The sequence below is a fragment of the Montipora capricornis genome, chromosome 7, assembly GCF_036669925.1.
Source record: "Montipora capricornis isolate CH-2021 chromosome 7, ASM3666992v2, whole genome shotgun sequence".
NCBI classification, from domain to species: Eukaryota; Metazoa; Cnidaria; class Anthozoa; order Scleractinia; family Acroporidae; genus Montipora; species Montipora capricornis.
Window position 1 is genome coordinate 25,086,773 of NC_090889.1, and position 21,105 is coordinate 25,107,877.

The following is a 21,105-nucleotide window of genomic DNA, read 5'->3' on the forward strand; positions in this document are numbered from 1 at the left end:
CTCCCTCTCTTTTTTCCCGCTCTTTTTCACCCACGACAGCTGCCTCGATTGTAAGAAACTGAAGAAGATGTGGACTGGATCCGATATTTGAAGCCGCTGAATATTTTCGGTCGTAAGTATGCCAATATCGCCAATATATACTATCCACGGTAGGCACACTGTCTACAGTAGGAACAGCTATCTACACTGTAGACAGTGTAGATAGCTGTTCCTACTGTAGACAGTGTAGATAGTTGTTCCTACTGTAGACAGTGTAGATAGCTGTTCCTACTGTAGACAGTGTAGATAACTGTTCCTACTGTAGACAGTGTAGAGAACTGTTCCTACTGTAGACACTGTAGATAGCTGTTCCTACTGTAGATAGTGTAGATAGCTGTTCCCATTGTAGACAGTGTAGGTAGCTGTTCCTACTGTAGACAGTGTAGATAAGATAGCTGTTTCTATGTAGACAGTTCAGTTTAGTGTACATGAGTACTAGCGGACACTTTCCTTTAACTCATTTGCATATATTCGTGATAGCGTATCACGAAATTTTTTCTCAAGAAAATTCAAGATGGCCGCCAAAAGCCCAATGAGGTTTTTATACGCAGCAAAAAGACATCTGGTCAGCCAAGCTGCGCGAAGAAAAATAGGGAAGTTTTCTGTGCAGCGCACTCTTGAGCACCTGCAAAGATGCAACGTTGTCTTGAATCAAGATGTTAAACAGATGAAAATCAATCTCCTTCAACCCGTCGATCACTTGAACAATGGAGCACAGTAAGCGATTATAATATTAATGAGTCAAATAATAAAATTCAGATCAAAGAGAAGCAAGAAGACTTAAACGAGATACCCCAGGATTCCCTATGTTTTGTATCGTTTTTAGTTATTCCAGTATAATGTAATACATATTTCTTATTAATCATTTGTGGTAATATTGCAGTCGCTTCTTCTGGGAAAACTTCCCTCAGTTAAAGTATAGGAATCCCCATGTCACGTTTTCTCGATCAGAAAAGAAGACACAAGCAGAGGATCTTCTTGTAAAGTTCGGTAAGTTACACGAGGAGCGTCTAAAACAAGTCGTTTTTCCACATTGGTTTGCATGTGTCAACTAATCCTGTGTTGAACCACAGGTTCCCCAAGTTTTGGAGACATAAGCCGCAGTTCGGAGTTTCAAGAACAAATGTGTGCGTCGGGATAACGAAAAGCATATATTTGTCTTTTTTGTTATGGAAAATAGCTGCAAGAATTTGCATTAGAGATATACGTATTTTAAATTTATGCTTGATTTTATCTTGATGCTCGCACATATTTTGGTTATAGTATACATGTATATGGGTAAGGTCCAGACTGTTATTGGTTCTTGTAAAGGCCCACAGGTTGACCTGGATTTAAAAAAAGCTTAAGCCTGCAAAATTGTAATATTTAGTTTGTGTCAGCTTTTGGGCTGATTTACCTTGCGATGACACCAAACTGATTGTCATGGAAACAAGACGTTTTGTAAGAATACCATAACATAGAATAAATTTTTGTAATCCTGACTCTTGACAGTGGATGGACGAGAGGAGAAAATATCAACAAGGGCGAAAAGTCCGTCTCATATCATGCAGGAGGTCATTGACATTGCTACCAGATCACACACAAGGTGATGTATATTAGGATTTTTATATCTTCCCAGTCATGTCTTTTGCAGTTTGAGTTTTGTGCCTAAATGCATTACACATTAAGATATCTGTCATAAGTTCAAGATCATCACCATGATGTCTTTTGCTGTTCAAGTTTTGTGCATAAAAATGTAATGCAACTTAATGTGTGAGGTCCTGTCTTGGTGCTTGCTGAATTATGCCCATAATACACACTGCCAGTAATAATTATCATTAAAAACTGAACTACGAATATCAGATTTCCAGCATTTTCATTAGCTCACTAGACACAGGCGATGGTCAAGGAACACGTCAGCAATAAAGCTGACTGAAAACATTTTTGCAGCTCTGAGAAAACACGGCTGATGAAAGCTGTTTTGGACCGGAATTGACCGAGGCAGAAATCAATGCTTTAGTCGACAATACTACCCCAGGGAGCATCATGGAGTTTTTAATAAAACAATAATAATTCTACTCAGGCTTGCTGAATATAAAATGATTATAACTCACTTGGTGCTACGCACCTTGTTCGTTATTTATCACTTCTTATCCAGTGCGCCCTCGTAGAATAATTATTGTTAATTATCCATATTTGTCTCAAAAAGGATCACGGCAAATCAGGTTGGGAGGGATTCTGAAGCAAACACTTTTCAAGGAATGCTTAATAGAGACTTCGTTAAGTTTCTTCTCGACCCTAATAATAGTAACCCTGCCAAACCCAATGTCCACATACACTGCTTCCTTGTGCTTTGCTCCAGTTAAACCATCGAGTTTGAGGCTGGAAAGCAATTACTAAAGAGATGGAGAAACACATGTGTTGATATTTTCCTGAACTACTCAACCATTGAAAGCCTAATGCAGTTTCTTCCTTACTGTATATGCTGCAGGCCATTACACATTAAATTTTCATTGGTTATTGCTGGTGTTGTTTTTGCAGACCTGATAATACCACTGGTTATGATGCCATGACAAGGGAAACAAAAACATGTTGATGACTGTATGTCTTGGAACAACCAGATGAAAACCAAATGTGGCCAACACAGTTTTAATAACTATCAGTTGTTTACAACCCAGGGTTACAACATTGGACTAAGGTTGTCACTGGTACATGGATACCATATGAATGGAGGTTGTACCACAGCCAACTTTCATGCTCTTACATCACGGTAAAGTGACTATGAGCACGACTTCTGCTAAGGGAAACAGAAGACCTAGTCGTGAAAAATTACCACAGGTACTCAGCAGTTTCAGTAAGCACCAACAACTGCGGACAAAAAGTGTCCTCTACTTTACTCAGAGAAATCAACTACTTTTTCCCCAATTGCTGAGTTCTGTCATACCGGTAGTTGATATTGGGGAATGGTTATGAAACCCGACAAATTTCTTTGTTGTATGTTTTTGTTCTCATTTTTGGGCCTTGACCGTGCACAAAACACAATAGTTGTTTACTCCGTTTTGAGGAACTAACCAATAGAAACGTGTTGGTTACGTAATTTATGCATAGTGTATGAGCACAAAACAAAAGATTGTGCACGGTTGTGGACTTTCCAACCTAAATCTTGGCATCTTTGTTTGCTCCTTTGACGTTTGCCGAGGTTCAAAACCAGCCCACTCTGTTAACTATGGTTCTGTATGATGAAATAAAATCTTATTTAATTAAAATTGTCCCTGCTTTGCATATGGTCCAAAAGATTTGTGGTCTGAGTAATAACTCTTGTTTTTCAATCTAACATAACATTTACTTCCTTTTCTAATATTTGCCAACAATAATAATAATATTGTTACAGGTATACTTCTTATAATGTAGAGTACATCATTCGAAAAGCAAACACGCTCCTCAGAGCTCTTTTAGCTTGTGACTGTATATCTTCATTTGAATGGTCTAACATTGCTATTAGTTCGCTGTATAACAAATTAAGATGCTCTGTAATCATGGATTGCTGTTCCTGTGGGAAAAAGGAATGAAAATGAAAATAAAAAGGTAATTAAGAATCTCAGGAGTAGGGTTTGTACAGTGGTGGACAGGGCTCCTTTGGGGAGTGGGGCTAGGGCAGCAGTGATCAGCACTTGCCTTTCACCAAACTGTCATCTGTGGGTTGAGCTTGTTGGTTCTCTTCTCTGCTTTAAGACGTTTTTCCCCAGGTACACTTGACTTTACATCTCTCCTAAAACCAACCCTTTTGTTGATCTTCTTTAATTTCACGTGATTTTATTAGATTCAATATTATTACCAGTCTCCCAAATTAGTAGAGAAGTTGACAAATAAGATTGAGACTTAAATATTTATCTCTGATTGCCAAACAACTGGTTCAGCTTCTTCCTTCTCCTGGTTGATTTACACAGTACCACTATCAAGCAGGTCATGGCTGATAACAACCACAATGCGGAGCTTGTGTTGGCGTTATCACCCACCCTGCATCTACAACACCTATATAACAGATGCCAATAATTATTGCAGGATCAGAGTTTAATAAATGACTGGGAAATAGACTTGTTCTTTACTGGATTTTCCCTCTTTTCAAATGAAAAAATTTGCAACAAGCTCTCTTCAAAGTATAATACCTATTTGAATAGTCCTTTAAAGAAGTTGCAAGCAAGTTACATGCCACAAATTGTACATAAAATCATACCACGTTGAAATTGGCATCTTAACTTAGATTTGGCTAGCTTTCAGACTGCTGGTTCATCAAGAAATTAACAAAATAATGTGATATACTTTGCAAAAAGGAACTCTTTTCAAAATGCTTGCTTGACCATGAAACATTCACTTTCATTACCTCTGTGTAGCGATCAGAATTTGAAAGTAAATTGGCTGATATTGTCAAGGCTCGCAAGATAATGTCATCTGTGTTGTCTGGTAGCATAAATGTCCGCAGGATTAAAAGAGGCTGTTGGAAAAAGATGCAAAAGTAACTGACAAATCTTTTGCAGCAATTGTTTTTAAGTTATGGAGTCAGGTACAGCTTGTAATGAAACAAGGTAACTCAGTTGATAGTTTTAAAAGGGCTATTGTTATTATGATGATGATTATTATTATTATTATTAATATTATTAGTATTAGTATTATTATTATTATTATTCTTATTATCATCAAAGGGTATATTAAGATTTTGCTCAGCATTTGGCAGCTGGGAATTTTTATGCTTTTGATGTAATAAAGTAAGGAGAAAAGATGAAAGCAGCCAGGCAAAGTCATTGCAAAAGAGTGTGTACAGCTGGACAATCTGATTTTCATTATAATTATGTGTCAAATAACCTCAAGACACCATAATTTGATAATTGATGCATAAAATTTGTCTCTGGCTTATCCAAGATTATTCTCTTGAAATATATAACAGTTGATCACAGAGGTCCAGAATATTACAATTTAAATTCAGCCCACAAACCTTGAATTCCAAAAGTCCATCAAGATTATTGACATTGCAAGACAAATTCACCAGAAGTCTTAAAACCTGCTGCTGCAAAGAGAAATTCAAACCAATAACATTATGTCTGCGATTTTCGTAATTCTGCGGAATTCATCGTAAAGCGCTAATGGCTTCCATCATTTGAACTTCGGACGCCAACCACAGATGATAAAATCAATTGATGCGTGACATAACCCACCAATCAGCATCTTTGGTTCCCATGGTACTTTCGTACATTCAAACTTGACGGCAATGGAAAGCGATGGAATCTGTACAAATCTTTTTACTGAAGAATTTCTTATTTAACATATCGTAATGGTGAACATTCGAATTGTGAACTAAACAAAAACTCCAATTCACTTTCCAAGGAGTAGTCCGAGTTGATCTTCCCGGATATGTTCGGAAAGTTGATTGATGGAAGCCAAAACGCAGTTTGGCGCTCAGCTCTTGACAGTAAGATTCCGCAGAATTATGAAAATGGCAGTAAGACGTGGGTAACTTATTGTTTAGTTAAAATAGTCTTGAAATCCAAAGAAAAAGAAGGATTGATTTTTTGGTCATAGGAACACTGAAGGGTTAGGGCTTTATCAACAATGTCTTCTGGCTTAGATGTAAAGATTCTTTACATTATATTATAAATGTTATATTATATTATTATTATATTATATTATATATTACAATTAAGATTATAATTAATGTTATAATTATTATATATATTAATGTAATTAATAATTAATATTATATATATTATAGCACATTATATTATAATGTGCGTGGTCTTTAATTAATTCATACACTACCTGAATTTGTCTTGAGAGTGTCTGGCCAAGAATACTGAAATATTCTGGTACTCCAGTCATGATTTCTTCATGAGCGATATCAGTTGCAGATAAATTGACCAACAGCTTCAAAAGCTCTATCACAACTTCTTCATTGTTGCAACTATCAGAGTATTCAAGATTCTTTATCACAGCAAAGACACTGTCCTGAAATGAAAAGAAACTAAATTGACATGTCCAGCACTAAATATAAAATGACTTTATAAAAGCAAATAATATTGATCACACTAGATTAAATCATGAAATCACTGAAGTTGACTACTTCTCAGGTTGTGACAAACAGTAGTCAATTTCACCAACAACTGTCCTGCTCGGACGAGACAACACTCTTGGATGATCCTTCTCCATCAAGTTGTGACACTACTCCTGCCTTTCACGCATTTTCATTGGTGACAATATGGTTTTAAGTATAATTATAGCCACTTGGTACTTTGTTCTCTTGGAAGAAATTTATTTTCTGTTGGGATGCATTTGTATTCTTCTAATTTGAATGGTTTTTGTGGTTTATCAGGTATTTTCTAGGTGTTTTAGTAGTCACCAGGGATAAATTTCCCATTGACTTATCAGGCTATTTAACCAGATAGCAAGTCTTGGTACCGTTGTTCTCTCACTCTCACAATAATTATTCAACACTGATGTTCTCAGCTAGTAATCGCCCCCCCCCCCCCCTTCCCCTCCCAAACACCTTCTTGATTGAACAGATTGGTACACATTGAATGGTTGGATTGCGTGAGCCACCACCACCAACCTATTATGACGTTGTCTGTTGTGAATTTTAGAGCATTTAAGGGAGAAAATATTTTATGTTTGTTTGAGCGTACCAAATTAGAACATAATTCTTTGTTCCCTCACTTAACCCCATCCCCAGCAATCTCACGATCAACATCACTGGTGGTTTCAGGTGAGACTGAACCACATGTTGTTATGTTGCAGTGTGGCCCAGTGGTTAGGGCGCTTGCCTTGAGATCCGGAGATCCCGGATTCAAGACCCGCTCTAACCACTGGTTGAATTTGTTCCTGGTAGTCCCTGGTTCAACTTCCCAGCTGCACTTGTAAATAGCCAACTGGTTTGCCTCCGGCCAGTTGGGATTCTTAACATTTGTTGTTGTTGTTATTCTGTTCTGTCGTTTTGTTGAGTTTCATTGGCCCTGAAAAGCCTCTATGGGGAGCAGTCAATTAACTATGTATATTTGTATTTGTATTTGTATTTGTATTTGTATCTGGGTGGCCTTGTTAGGGCAATTTAGATGGTACAATTTACGCTTAAATGACCAGCTTAAGCTGCGACTTTGAATCAAATCATATTCTCTAAATCAGGCCAAAGGCACCCTTACCACAAATGATTGCAAGTTGTGTGCATGCTAATGGTTGAATGTAATGATGCACTTGCAAAAGCCAAAGCAAACATTGTACCGTCTAATTTGCCCGTTAGCTAGAAAAAGTTCAGGGGGACAACACAAGTTTTTACCCTTAAGTTTGCTTTGTAGATTATTCAATTGAGTACACTTATCATGCAATACCTTCAAGCTGTGCTGGTTTTTTTCATTCATTGCTAAGTTCGATAGCACTTGTGCGACCTTGATGTTGACTGTTTGGCTTTGGTGTGTCAATAGCGCTTCAAGCAGAGGAAAACCACCACACTCACGAATAGCATTCTGTAGATGAATTCATGACTTCAAAAAAACTTTCATTGGAACTGTAGATGGCATAGGTGCAATGTGCCAGTAAGAAGAAGGTGAACTACTTGCATTAATGGGCAAAAGGAAAACTAGCCTGCTTGCAGGCGGTTGATGTTGTTGTTGCTGCAAAACACATATCAGACGCCATATTGGAAGTGCATGGTATAGGTCTGGGCCAGGTGACTTCCATCTGTCCAATACACCTTATTCCAAAATGGCCGTCATTTAAATATTCTTTTGTTTTTATTCAAATAAGCCCTTGATGCCTCATTCTTAAGCTTAAAATTCAAAAGAATATTTTTTCTTGAACGAGGCAACAAGGGCCAATTTGTATCCACATAAATCAGCGGCCATAAGGTGTATATGGCAACCGAAATACAAATTACCGCCTGCAAGCAGGCTAAAGGAAAACTGAAAAATCAGACTCCTAGACAGGATTGGGACTCTGATTTTTCAGTTGTCCTGTCACCCATTGATGGAACTAGTTTACAAACTTTCAATAGTTTGCAAAGATGAGCAACTGCCACTTGAACACTTACAATAATTATTATAACTGAGGAACAATCCTGCCAATTCATAAACACTGTGTTAGGTCAAAGAACCCTTGAATTGTTGGCAAAGAGTAGGGCTCTGAATTCCAGGTGTTGTGGTATAATCATTGATGCTGCAGTTCATTTGGCAGTAGCTACTGTAATGTCAAGTTTGGTGGATAAGCAAAAAACAAACAAAAAAAATTAAAATACCCACAAAAAAATGAAAACAAAGTTTGAGCTTATCATTTCAGATTAGGAAACCTTTGACCCCACTTCAACTCATAATATCATTATTGTACATGATACCCTGGCTCCGTGTGGTGTGAAACCCATCTGTTCTTACATCTTGGGGGTGGGGAGCCGGAGGGGATGTGGTGGACACAATTTTACAAAGGCACTTCACCTGATTTGCTGTGAATGCAGAACAGTTCAAAAGGATTACAAGGAGCTTTTCTACCATGTGGGTTTCTGCTGTTTCTATAAACCTCAACAGAGAGGATATTTTTCCTTTTGCAAACTCTCCATGTCCATTTTTCTTCAAAATTTCCGCCAGCTCTGACTCGTCACAAAATGAACACGAGGCAGCTGTTTCGTCGTGCAGTCTGATTGACGTGTCTGTGACCCTATTCTTCCTGCTTCCTTTGTGATTTGTTAAATAATATACAGTGAATGCCAAAGTAACAAATGCAAACGTGGAACAAAAGGCATAAAAAGCAATTCTTGCACTTTTCCAACTTCCCTCCATGCTTTATTTAGTACATCATATAACAAGCATGAATTGCTTGCTTGGAGAGAATGTGCACAGGACAGGCAGGAATGTTGGGTAGCGTAGTACGAATAATTCCAAGAAGACAGTAAAGATGGACCTGCTGGTTTACAGATTTACCTCCTGAAGATTGAGAGCTGCTATTTCCAATAGTATACCAGTTTTGATTCAAAAAGACAACAAGCAACATGGAACCCGTGTTAGGAATTTTTGATCAAGAAACATTGGACGACGATGAAAGTTTCGATGAAGCGAAAGTTCCATCTTCTGGTTATGAATACCTTCGTAGAGTTCAGTGAGTAAAACTCTGTGTGTTGAGAATAAAATCATTTTTTCCAGTGTTTCAGCCTATTGAACGCTCTTAATTTTTTACTTAATTTTTGTTAAAGCTTATTCTACAAGATGAAAATTGTAAGAAGTACAAAATATTGATATGTTCGAAGCTGAATCGCACTTGAATCTCATCTGAATCGCACTTGGATCTCGGCACAAGCAACTTAGCGTACAAACAGTTCCATTAGTCACATGATGCTGTCAGCCCAGGACACATTGCCAGGTGGAAGACATGTGCTCAAATAGGCCACTTAAGAAAATACCATAATACTCTTTGTTTGTTCCCCCTTATTTTGCATATGCATTGTTTCCAGTTACTCTTGGAACTTACAGTGGTCCCAAGAGAAAACAAAAACAACGCTTATGCAAAATTTGTGCGGCAAACAAAGAGTATCATGGTGGCCTATGGTGCCGTTTACCCTGCTCCCCAAATCTTTTTAAGTCATCATTTTCTTTCTATTTTGTCATGTGCCTTTCTTATCTTTTGTGCTGGGTGACATTGGAGTGAAGTTGGTCTAATTGAACTAGATGCTTTATGGCCTTGGGTCCAGTATTATTTTCCATTTTAATTGTATCATCCATTTGTTGATTGTTGCATTTGAAATTTTGAATTTTCTTGCAAAATCTGTGTCTGCAAAATCAGTTCACTCAATTTCAATTAGCCCAAATCACATAATTTTTGTACTTGGATAAGTGAAAAATAATATTATTGATATGGTTGTCATGAGTGGTGTGCAAAATCGATGTGAATTATATATGGCAAGGAAGGGTACTCAATCCATTTCTCACCCATGTTATATTTCTACAGGTTCAAGGGATCACATTGTGATCCCTTGAAACTGTTGGTTGTTCAAGATCATATTTATTTCCAGTCTTCAAGCCAGGCATTGTCCAGATGTTGTGGTCGCTGATTTGGACACAAAGAGTTTTTCAAGCAGGCAAACTGTTCATGTAAATGAGGTATGCTCCTATAGGCCACCTACAATAGCAAACAAAACTTGGAAGCAATAAATTGAAGTAGTATCATGGTAGATGTTTGCTACTAGTCTACCTCCTGGCGGGGGGGGGGGGGGGGGAATCCCATATAAAAAGGGGAGGGATGCTCATCGTCTTGCTCAGGGGTGTAAATTTCACATTTTGGTTTCACTTAGGGTGTTCTTGGCAAAACGCAATCATATGTGGCTGTGAAGTTCTCCTTTAGGGTTGCGCGTGAAGAAATTTTTAAAGTATTAGATGATAAATGTCTCTGCCATCATTAAAAGTCACTGTATTTTTTATTTCTTTGTGTTTTAATATGGTCTCTTTCAGGGGTCAAAAAAAGCTTGGGCCACGCCCAGATTGGTCTCCTTTAGGGGTTTAATTTAAAATTTGTGACGGCATCCCTCCCCTTTTTATATGGGAGTTCCCCCCCCCCCCCCCCACCATACCTCGGGGTCTACCTTAGGGTTCAGGTGATGAAATGTCATTAATGTTAGTAATTAATATTGACCTCTTTAAATTCTTCATGTGGAGGTGGTCATTTATGGGAAAAATTTTATGGAGACTTTATTGTTGTTCTCTTGTATTCTTTAGAAATCTGGCTGGTCACCAGCTCCACAAGGATTTGCTCCACCAATTGATTGGCAGAGTCAACAAGCAGCAGAGTTTGCAGATGTTAGACAGGTAAATGTACAATGTAGTGTAGTAAGGATTCCAAGGTCGAGTGAGGCCTAACACTACAGTGAAGTTTTTTATACCCAATTATTCCATCGGAGATCAACCCTAGTATTGGAATTGAGCCTACACAAGGACAGAGAAAAACTCTGACCAGGGTGGGATTTGAACCTACGACCTTCGGATTTGATCACCATTGCTCTACCGACTGAACTACAAGGCCAGAACGGGAGCAGGCCGTTCGGTATGTGAGATGATATTCACAAGGACAAATTTGACTTGGCCCAAGCCTCATTTAGATAATCGTTAGTTGTTGTCCTTCAGCGTATCATTGATAATCATTAGGCTGATTTAGCAACAGAACAGGAACGTCAGTGGCGACGTCGTGCACAGCAAAACTACCAATTAGAATTTAGAATAGAGAAGAAAAGAGTGGAGTCTATTCTATTCTGAATTCTCATTGGTGTTTTTTCTGTGCGTGCCGTTGCCATTGACGTTCCCGTTCTGTTGCTAAATCAGCCTATTATCTCTTTGATGAGGCCTCCAATAAAGGGAAAGGCTGTCAGTGACATCCTCCTTAAAAATGGCAACACAGGACTTGATAAAGGATGACAAGCAACTTAAAAACCTCAACAGTGACACAACACTCAATAAAGGCAGCAACATTTGGTGTTCATTTGGCTATTTATCTGTACTCAAATAACGCTTTTAAGTGCTTGAACTGATACTTTAATACACTACAAATAACTTTAATATTATTTCTGTTCATTTTAGAGATTTGCTCAGTGGAAATCCCAGTCTGTTAAAGTGGACTCCACTTCACTGACCTTGGTAAGTGTAACTGGCATGTATGCTGAACAAATCTCTCCCATTTGAGTACATTGAGCGGTATAGCGAACTTAACAAATAGATTTCCATGTTCCAGTTCGTCTGTTTAGTAACAGATCACAGATGACGTCAAAATGTGGTAAGAACAAAAATGTGGCACACAAGGCGATAGCAATAGTGAGGTGATATGTGTCTGTCATCTGATAGATCATAGGTAAGAACCAATCAAAATGTGAATGCTGAAAATGCAGAGAATTAAAATGGACTCAAGACATCCGTAGATGTATCTTAAGACTCCTTGGTAGATTTCCTTATCCTTGATTTTTTGTTTGAATTCATACTTACATGTAATCTGTAGCAGACAATTTTGTGATTTTCTTATCAAAATTCTTTTTTTCAGCCAAAGAAAAACGATTCTCTTGGATGGTGCTGTTTTTGTCTTGGAGATCAAATTGCAGCAAAAATTTCTTGCAGGTAGATAACAAGGTTTTTTTGAATATCCCTGAATATCCAACCATTGAAAAAACACATTTCTTAATTTCATTTGGTGGGGTTAACACCCAACATCTCCTTCATTACAACAAGTGAAAATGCTCCATTTCTACAATTTGGATCCTAACAGTATAGCTAGACAATGATTATTTGTCTCTTTAACCTACAATGGGCATGAACATGCAGTAGACACATTGTGTCTGTTCAGCAGATTTTATCCGTAAAATAACAGGACTACCCCCCTGCCCTCCCCCATTCAATGTTGCCTGTTTGTAGTCAAAGATTGCAGGAACTATGACACAACATTGTTTGGGGAACTTGTAATAAAATGGTTGTAGGTTTCGACTCCTTGAAAGAATTGCTTGCATTCTTGGTGAGTATCCACGAGGCTCTGTTGAAAAAATAGATCCCTTCAATATCCACAAGTTTAGATGCAGCACTGAAACTGTTGTGGACAGTCTTCAGAGATTTGTAGAAATCACATGATATAAAGCATTGAATGTCCTTGCAGTGATCATTTGTTTTTTTAAATTTGTAACTGCAAAATATGAGTATAAATCAGATTGTAATAGACTAATGATTGTGTGACATTTTCCTTTTAAACAGAAAAGATGGAACTAAAACTCATGAGAACATGTTCCAGACCCCTGCTTCCACACAAAAACCAAGTCAGGTAACCGCTTAACGTAAATGTTTTTGTTGTCTTGTTTATAAATCCTGAGATAGTACTTGTACTCTGAAGCCCCATACAAACTGAAGCAACAATTGCCAACAATGTAAGATGGTACTGTGTATTATGGGAAGTATATGACCCATAAGACTTAGTAATACTCGTGCATGGCTTCAACAATGTTGGAAGAGCTGTTCAAACAGATCTAAACAGAACAAAAGAAATGTAGGGAGTTGTTGGCTCAAAAGTTTGACCAGTTTCAACTTCGTGCAACAACATGCAACAGGGTGTGCAAATCGACGCAACATGCAACACCCAACAAAGTTGGGAGTTGTTGCCAACAATATTGAGTCCTGTTGCAGGGAGCTTTAATAAGACCTTTGTTACTGACGTCAACGAAAATGTGAAAAGAATTTAGGAGCTCACGTTTTGAAACTCTTCCCTTTTACAAACTATCTGAACTACCCTGGAACTAAATTAGAAGGAACATTCTTAAAAATAGGAGAGAAAATTAAAATTTGCCTAATATGTGCACTTACGTTTTGATTGTTTTCATGTTGCACATATACAGAGAACATGGAAGAAATGTGCAAAACTTCAAAAATTCACGTGCTCAGCCTTTGTTTCACTCATTTAATGTTGTTCTTTGGTTGCGCTCTCGTTGATGGTCACGTGATAGATCTTAAAGTCCTAAATAAAACCGAGCCACTGGGGATTTTAACCGCTCCTCCTGGCAAACAGTGTGTGGGTTTTTTTGTAGCTCCCTTTTTCAACTTTGGATGAAAATTTAAGCCAAATAATCCCTTAATTAGCCTGTTGTGCTACAAGGAATAATTTTCGAAATGGCGCATTCTCGATGTTGCAAAATGTTAACCGCGGTATATGATGTGAAGAGATGCATTTTTTCCGATGGTGACTCGGGGATGCTCGGAAAAACCCGAGTACTCCTTTCAAGGAATCAAACCTACAACCTACCGATTACTTCAGATGCTCTACAACTCATCTACAGGAGTGAAATAGTGGGCTCTGTTACCGACCTACCAGTCACATGAACTATTAATTAATGTGTGTAATTCTTTTTATCAAAAGGAAGGTACGCTACCGCTGCTGAGTGTTTTGCAACATATAAATCAAGTAAGTCAATATCGCATCTCTTTGCTTGACTTTCGTTGCATTTATTGCATAAATTTAAAAAAGAAAGAACATAACTTTAATAAAAGAAGAGAAAGACAGTAAGAATCTATTCTGAATGTAGATCACAGGCCGCAAAACGCGCTTTTTTGCATTATCTGCATGTGCTCTTCCTCAGAAGTAAAGCGGTTTGGCGTAGAATATTTAACAATTATTAATATCCTGAATATCGATGAAGTCGAGGTTTTTATTCACCGATATTCACCGAGCCTGAGGTGAATAATTGTTTTAGTATAATTAAATAAGTGATTATTTCAAAAAATTTTCTATGAAACAATCAATTTCTTCGCCTGTCACCTCGACACAACTACTTGTGGCCATTTTGAAAAAACCGCTTAGGTGATTGTAGCGTAATGAAATGAATCATATACAGAACTGCGAATATGAAATCAAGTAAAGCTATGATCCTCGCAGTTATGAACGCAATTTTTGCAATTGGGTAGAGAAGCCTGAATAATTTTTTGACTTCAACGGGGTTTGAACCCTTGACCTGGCGATACCAGTGCGATGCTCTAACCTGACTGAGCTATCAAGGCACTGATGTTGGGAGCTGGTCAGTTACTCCCGACGGCAACCAATCAGCGCAGAGAGTTTTCAATAATCACCTATGTAATTATACTAATATTTTGATGTTGAGGATGCTGTCACGCTGACAGATATGCTGTCTGTTCATAATGGGGAGACAAGCACAGAGACGAAGGCAAAGAAATCCGATACCACTGGAAAAGGAAGTGAAACAACCGGAAGAAAATTTTCTGGTGCTTGGTTTAGTGGTGTGTGCGATGCCGAGGTGGAATAACGCATGCGCACTATTTTGACTCCACTATCCAATCAGACACAACACGACTAACTCAATCACAACACAACTGTGTAGATACATGGGCATGTAGGACAGCAAGCGCCACAAGCCGGTTTATTTTGCTTACCATATGCATACAAACTCCGCTCTAGCATAACAATACGTAAGGATACTTACTGGTACTGACCTCCTAAAAACTTGTTAAAGGAAAAGTACACTGGGCACCTGCCGGATACGAAAACCCAAAACCCTTCGGGAATGAGGGAACGTATTCTCCAAACCCTATGCAAGTGCCACTACCCCATGGAGGCTAAGGGGAAAATTTAACAAAAAAGTAGGCGAAGAAAGCTGAACCTAGATTGATTCAAATGCCTAACGGATCACTATTTGTACGACAAATTACCCATAATCCCCACCAGACAATCGGACCCAGTCCTCTGGTCCGTGCCGTCAAAATATCCATTTCTGCCAATTTCGCAGGCTACAACTGTCAGAAATAGCATTTTTCCTTGTTTCACTTCATATGTGTGTCTTTGCTGAGACGTCGTCCCTGTACGAATACATCTGGTTTTGGCAGTCCACACTAACAATAGAAAATGTACAAACTGCCGTGTTTTCAATTTTCGGATGTGCGGCAAAACGAGAAACCAAGGGGCTTAGATACCGTTTAAGCCTCTCAAAAGGTTCAAGCTCCTTAAAATGATTATTTCAAATGTCCGACATAATTTGCTCAGGTGAAAAATGAAATCTGTTGTACTTTGTTCGCCTAATAGGCCACACTGCTGCAAGTGCTTGAATACCACGTAACATGGTTGGAAGAAATTGGATTCTCACATCATCAGGTTTGTAAAACATATCTAGACTCATCAGGTGTGTAAAACATATCTAGACGAAAAAATAGTTTTCTTTCATTCGTTTGGTAACGATAATTTCGATAATCAAAAGTACGCATAAACATCAAGCCGCCATACTTTGTGCTAGGCGCTCAATGCGAACAAACGGAAGAGAATAGAGATCTGGATCGTAGAATCAGATTAAAATTAAATCACAAACTGGTTCATTGGGTCTTTTTCCCTTCTTTAGTTTGCATTTTTGTCAGAGTTTGATTTAGTGGTCAGCGTTTACGTTATCGAAATAACGACCGTAATGACAAAAGCTTTTGCTCTGCATAAAAGAAAAAGGAAAAAGGAAAGGAACTTTATTTAAGTGTCTAGTCGTTCTAGGGCTTGAGCACCTATGGGGGACACTGTGAACTGAAATTAACAATTAACTCAAAGAGTACCGGGATAAAAACCTCTCGGTGCAGAGTAGAGAACCAACAAACTCAACCCACATATGACGCCGAGTCTGGGAATCGAACCCGGGCCACATTGGTGGGAGGCAAGTGCATCTTACAATTTATCTTATGTTGTCGTCTTTGAAACGACTTCAGCTAACCAAACTTCAAAGCCTTCATTCGACTACAGTCAGTTGAGTGATCGTGCAAAGCTTAGGAGTCTTGATAAAAACCAGGAGAGAGACAGTGTGAAAAACGTTTTCACTTTCGGCCTTGCCCACGCTGCGTCTCCCGGTTATTGAACAACCACGCACTGTCCCATGAGCCTTTGCCCATGATTTGTTGGGCGCCACTGAATAGCATTACTTCCTTTAATTTTCTGCAGGGCCGATGGTTTTATGCTCTTTTAGTTTGTTTGGAGAAGCCACTTCTGCCAGAAACTACTTATTTACTTCGCACACTCGCTAGGCTCTGCGCTGCACTCAGAGCGTCCTTGGTATGTCATTGTTTCATTTATTCAGTTTGGTTCACGTGACTTCTCGTTTGTTGTCATCGGCCAAAGTCGATAAGTTTGCTTTTTGAGATTTTCACACTATGACATACAAACGCATAGCGTTTGCGTTTATTTTCATAACGTTGTACGTTGACTTTATCTTAATTGAGATGATAATTAGCTTTATTTAGGCACGGTATCAATTCATATATACAAGTAAAACATGTTCTTCCATCGAGCCGTGTATTGACATTTAAATCTTACAATATTAAAATAAAGCTAAAATTAGAGGGTCTTTATTTCGTATCACTAACATTAACAACTATGCTTTGATTTTTTGCTTGACTGGAAAGGCTGTTTCTAAGCGTTGCATCTCGATGAAAAGCACTGTGACGTTACCCTGCTTTAGAGAGCGTCCTGGGAATTAACAAATTAAGTGCTAAACCCTTTAAATTGTGGCAATAAACTTGCGAAGTATTTTTTAAAAATGTCGCAGAGGCGATCAGGAAAAAGACTACTAACCGCCTTGTGCATGGTAACTGCTACTGGAGAGTTTGATATTAATACGGAGGGTTGTTTTGCCACCTAAAACGGAGGTACTGATTGATAGTGCTAAGATGCCCTGCGAACTGTGTTTTTAAGATAGTTCTGTTTTATATCGATATTTCAAAACCTCTTAGCCCAGTAGTTTAAAAGACCGAATTTATTCTTTTTGCAGGATTCAGCGCTTAACGATCTGGTTTCTCCGCTGAATTTAATCATTACTATAGTATCAAGGTACGCATAAAAGATCAGAGAAACTTGTTTGATTTGGTTTATTTCTTTCTCGTAAGCTGCATGTGTCGAGTAAATTCTTAGACAAGAGAGATAGGTTAGATTGCTTTTATAGCAAACAGCAGCCGTTTGCCGTCTGCCTTTTCAAGGAAGCGCGATGCTAAATCTCTGTAGGAAATAAGTCACTGTCATTTTGGCTAAATCACGTTATTTTTTAAGGAAAGAAAATCAAAGAAATACGCTCATACAACGTGCGATACGATTGTTTTGATTATTTAACATGTTATATTGTAGCTGTGCCCTCATCGTAGTTTTATCATCATCATCATCATCATCATCATCATCGCCATCGTCTTCATCATCACTAAAGACAACCAATGTGACGTATATTTAACAATTATTCGCCTCAGGCGAAGTGATTATCGGTGAATATTCAACGAGACGAAGTCGAGGTGAATATTCACCGATAATCACTTCGCCTTCGGCGAATAATTGTTTTAGTATAAATACACAGGTGATTATTTCAAAAAAGAGAAAAAAAAAACCTTTCAACACGAAATCATCGTCACTTACAGTGGCAAAACGACTACTGGCAGCCATTTTGTCCGTCGAGGTGATTATCGGCTAATAATCCGAGATAGCGAGCCAATGAGAGCGCGCGATTTTTTTTAATCACTTGTGTATTTATACTAATTAACAATTATTCACCGAAGGCGAAGTGAATATTGGTGAATATTTACCGAGACGTAGTCGAGATAAATATTCCCCAGTATTTACTGAGCCTGAGGCGAATAATTGTTTTAGTGTAATTTTCAGCGGTGAATATCAAGAAAGTGCAAAACAACGTGCTAAAAGACAGCAGAAGAGCTTCGAAACGATTTTTGGCAAACTGGCCGCGCGGAAGTTGGGGCTAATTTCCGCCCGGCCAGTTTGCGGAAAATTCTGTCGAACAGGAACGCTTGCTACGCAGGCTAGCTAAAACACGATAAAAGGGCACGAAAAGTGCTTGATTAGCTTAGCAGCCGCGCCTCCAAAATGTTATATTCTCCGGATAGCGCGGTGAATATGACACTAAACTCTTTTAGTATCACCCAACTAGTGGACTAATGCAAATGCTGCATTTTGATTGGCTACACTACTAGAGGACTATTAGTAATAGTCCTCGAGTAGCGAAAAGCGTGACGTTTTCTTTCGTTTTATTTCCAAATAAATATATTTTTAACTTGCATTTGCTAAGTTTATTATTGCCTTTTTTTTGTCCGACTAGTTGGGTGATACTAAAACAATTAGACCTTTCGCCCTCAAGGGCCACGGGTCAATAGCCCATTCGGCTTCGCCTCATGGGCTATTAAATATTCACCGCTGAAAATAATACTATATATATATATATATGTAGCTCGGATTAACCCCTCTTATCGTTTGTTGGTTAGCTGATACTCGAAATTGATTTACTGTATCCTAATTCTATACAAGGTACTTTGGACAAAGTGACTTGGCTGATCCCGGATAAAAGAACCGAGTTGTAGCTCATAAACATCAATAAAATGAAAATGGACAGCTGATCCTCCATCTGCGTTATGCAAGGTCGGCTTATGGCAAGGAAATACAGACTGGAAAATCTGCCCTTAGCGTGGGTTTAAAAGTATTGATATTGAAAGAGACACTTTAATCCTTAGGAAAGCCCATTTCCGAGTTGCTGTTTGCCCCGCTTTCAAAGCGAGTTCTGGTGCATAACCATTCAAATGGATATGATTGGTGTATTGTCATGCAAACTGGTTTAGCACCAAGACTAGTTTTGAACCAGAGGCAAACAGCAACTCAGAAATGTTCCATTGTGATGTCCACTACTTAAAGATGAAAAAAAAAAAGAGTTCTCCAATGCTATATTGAACGAACGCTAAACAGTTAAATAAACAGCTGTTAGGGAGGATCCTTGATGCATTTAGTTACAAAGGTGGCTTTTTAGACGTTTCCACTTTCAAAAGCGCTTGTATTGTCCGTTTTGTCAGCGCTTTCAGAAGTGCTGGTATATATGTTGGTGTGGTGTTGGCGAAAAGGCATTAAAAACTGAGCGTTTTCGAACGCAAGGCTCCTTAGTGTACAAAGATCAGGGCAAACTTAGACTAATGTATCACTATTTTTGAAAAATCAAAATGAATTTTTATTTATTTAAATTTTCCTTGGGATATACTCAGAGATAATAAGTACAAGAAATCGATGCCTGCAACAAAAAAAAGGTAGGAGAGATGGAAATAATAAACCGCACGGTAAAAATGAGAAAGGCCAGTGAATCGGTGTGAGAAATAACATTTGACTGCGGTATTTTGAAAGAAGACAAAACTGAAATTTGTTTCCAATGAAAGAAAATATGTTGTTACATTGTGATTTAATCAATGACAAGAACAGGTGAAACAACGAGGGTCTAGGACGAAAGCTACCAAAATAAAGTGGATTTTTTTTATAATTCGACCAATAGATTAACTTCAGTGATGTTTTTCATATAATCCCTCAAAACTTGCAGTTTTCTTGAAGCTTGCCATACCCTTAAGTAATCTTAAAGAATCTTTTCTTTGTCGCTCTCTAAGCTCATCGTCGTAGAACTCTTCAACTAGGTTCTTACTTCCGCTTTCGCTCACTTCCGTTCGATGTCCTCCTTCTAATATGTCCACGTTACTTCCGTAGTTACTAAATTCATTGCTTCCGTTTTCGTGTTCTACTCCTTTGTTGACATTCTTCTCACTCCCACCGTCATGTACTTTTTCATTACTTCCGGTTTTGCTACTTCCGCCTTTCTTAACTTTTTTGTTACTTCCGTTTTTCCTTTGTAATCCACCTTTCCTTGCTTTTTTCACCGCGTCGCGTATATGTACTTCCTTATGGTTTGCACTTTCGTTCATTTCTTTGTTACTTCCCTTGTCTTTTTCGCTTGTATCTTTCTCGCAGACACTCGTTTTTCTACCAAATAACGGAATTCCGAAATTTTTGGCAAACCTGTCTTTCAGGTTCTGAATCAATCGCCTTTGCCTCAAACTACTCTCACTCTCCGGTCGAGCTGCCTGTGGGGTTGGCGGACCTTGACTTGGTGACGTCAAATAATAGGATGGCACGCTTATTGAGGGCTCGCTCAACGTTAGGCTCTTGTTGAGATCAAACGCAGGACATGCGCATGCGCCTTGACACCCGTTAGTGCAGTAGGTGGTTACCAATTCCCTCCTTTTCGACTTGTTGCTTTGAGGATCAGGTGTAATTTCCTGCGAATGAAAAGGCAATACAGAATACTCTTTTCTTTCCTTAAATATTTTCTTCGCCTTGGGCAAGGTTTGTGCCTTAATAAGCATTAGATTTGTCCTCTTGCTTTGGACACGACTTTGCTGGGAAACGTTGCTTTTCTACTCCGGATGCCTTTTTCTTTCAGCAACCATTTTGCCATTCTGTAATCACGCACCACTCTCAGAGAACGATTGTAAAGCAAGGTAAAAAACATAGACAATGCCGCGCTGAGATTAACTGAATGCTGCAAGTGCTAAGCTTGATGGAAGTGTAGTGCAAACCTCTTGTATCGGTTTCCTATTTAAAACATTAAAGTAATGGCATTTTGTGGAAGCTTACCTCGATTTCAGGTATCTCGCTTAAAGATTCCACAAACAGATCATTCGACTCCTTTGCTTGAAGTTTAGGTTTTGCGCGCTTTCGCCAACACGAATTACAAAGCCATATGAATGTAGATAACAAAATTAATCCCAGTGCCAC

At 38.5% G+C, this 21,105-nt stretch overlaps 4 protein-coding genes across 8 annotated transcripts in view; 2 read left to right on the top strand and 2 right to left on the bottom strand.

The window, feature by feature from the left end:
* LOC138056622 (small ribosomal subunit protein mS25-like) overlaps window positions 1-21,105 on the bottom strand; it is a 194,238-nt gene that overhangs the window by 49,427 nt on the left and 123,706 nt on the right. The gene's annotated exons all lie outside the window — the stretch shown is intronic.
* On the top strand, window positions 514-3,614 carry LOC138056563 (small ribosomal subunit protein mS25-like). The gene is made up of 4 exons (XM_068902382.1): window positions 514-756; window positions 923-1,029; window positions 1,531-1,624; window positions 2,560-3,614. Exons 1-4 carry the CDS (start codon window positions 554-556, stop codon window positions 2,612-2,614), a joined length of 459 nt encoding a protein of 152 aa, XP_068758483.1. The 5' UTR covers window positions 514-553; the 3' UTR covers window positions 2,615-3,614.
* Window positions 2,652-8,851, bottom strand: LOC138056560 (armadillo repeat-containing protein 10-like). Of its 3 annotated transcripts, none has more exons than XM_068902376.1 (6): window positions 8,484-8,851; window positions 7,389-7,523; window positions 5,830-6,015; window positions 5,009-5,077; window positions 4,400-4,510; window positions 2,652-3,568 (listed from the first exon to the last, which is right to left on the bottom strand). In XM_068902376.1, the coding sequence occupies exons 1-6, from the start codon at window positions 8,823-8,825 to the stop codon at window positions 3,419-3,421; spliced, it is 993 nt and encodes a 330-aa protein (XP_068758477.1). In that variant the 5' UTR covers window positions 8,826-8,851; the 3' UTR covers window positions 2,652-3,418. The 3 variants fall into 3 exon arrangements, with proteins under 3 accessions (XP_068758477.1, XP_068758476.1, XP_068758478.1); XM_068902375.1 differs by having other exon boundaries at window positions 5,009-5,080; window positions 8,484-8,847; XM_068902377.1 differs by lacking the exon at window positions 2,652-3,568 and adding an exon at window positions 3,619-3,787 and having other exon boundaries at window positions 5,009-5,080.
* Window positions 8,880-19,819, top strand: LOC138056561 (gem-associated protein 2-like). 3 transcript variants are annotated; one of them, XR_011133482.1, is made up of 12 exons: window positions 8,898-9,141; window positions 10,052-10,139; window positions 10,752-10,841; window positions 11,607-11,663; window positions 12,061-12,134; window positions 12,759-12,825; window positions 13,912-13,956; window positions 15,586-15,654; window positions 16,474-16,584; window positions 17,300-17,358; window positions 18,829-19,592; window positions 19,634-19,819. XR_011133482.1 is itself a non-coding variant. In XM_068902380.1 (11 exons), exons 1-11 carry the CDS (start codon window positions 9,035-9,037, stop codon window positions 18,863-18,865), a joined length of 804 nt encoding a protein of 267 aa, XP_068758481.1. In that variant the 5' UTR covers window positions 8,880-9,034; the 3' UTR covers window positions 18,866-19,819. The 3 variants fall into 3 exon arrangements, 2 of the variants coding, with proteins under 2 accessions (XP_068758481.1, XP_068758480.1); XM_068902380.1 differs by having other exon boundaries at window positions 8,880-9,141; window positions 18,829-19,819; XM_068902379.1 differs by having other exon boundaries at window positions 12,756-12,825; window positions 18,829-19,819.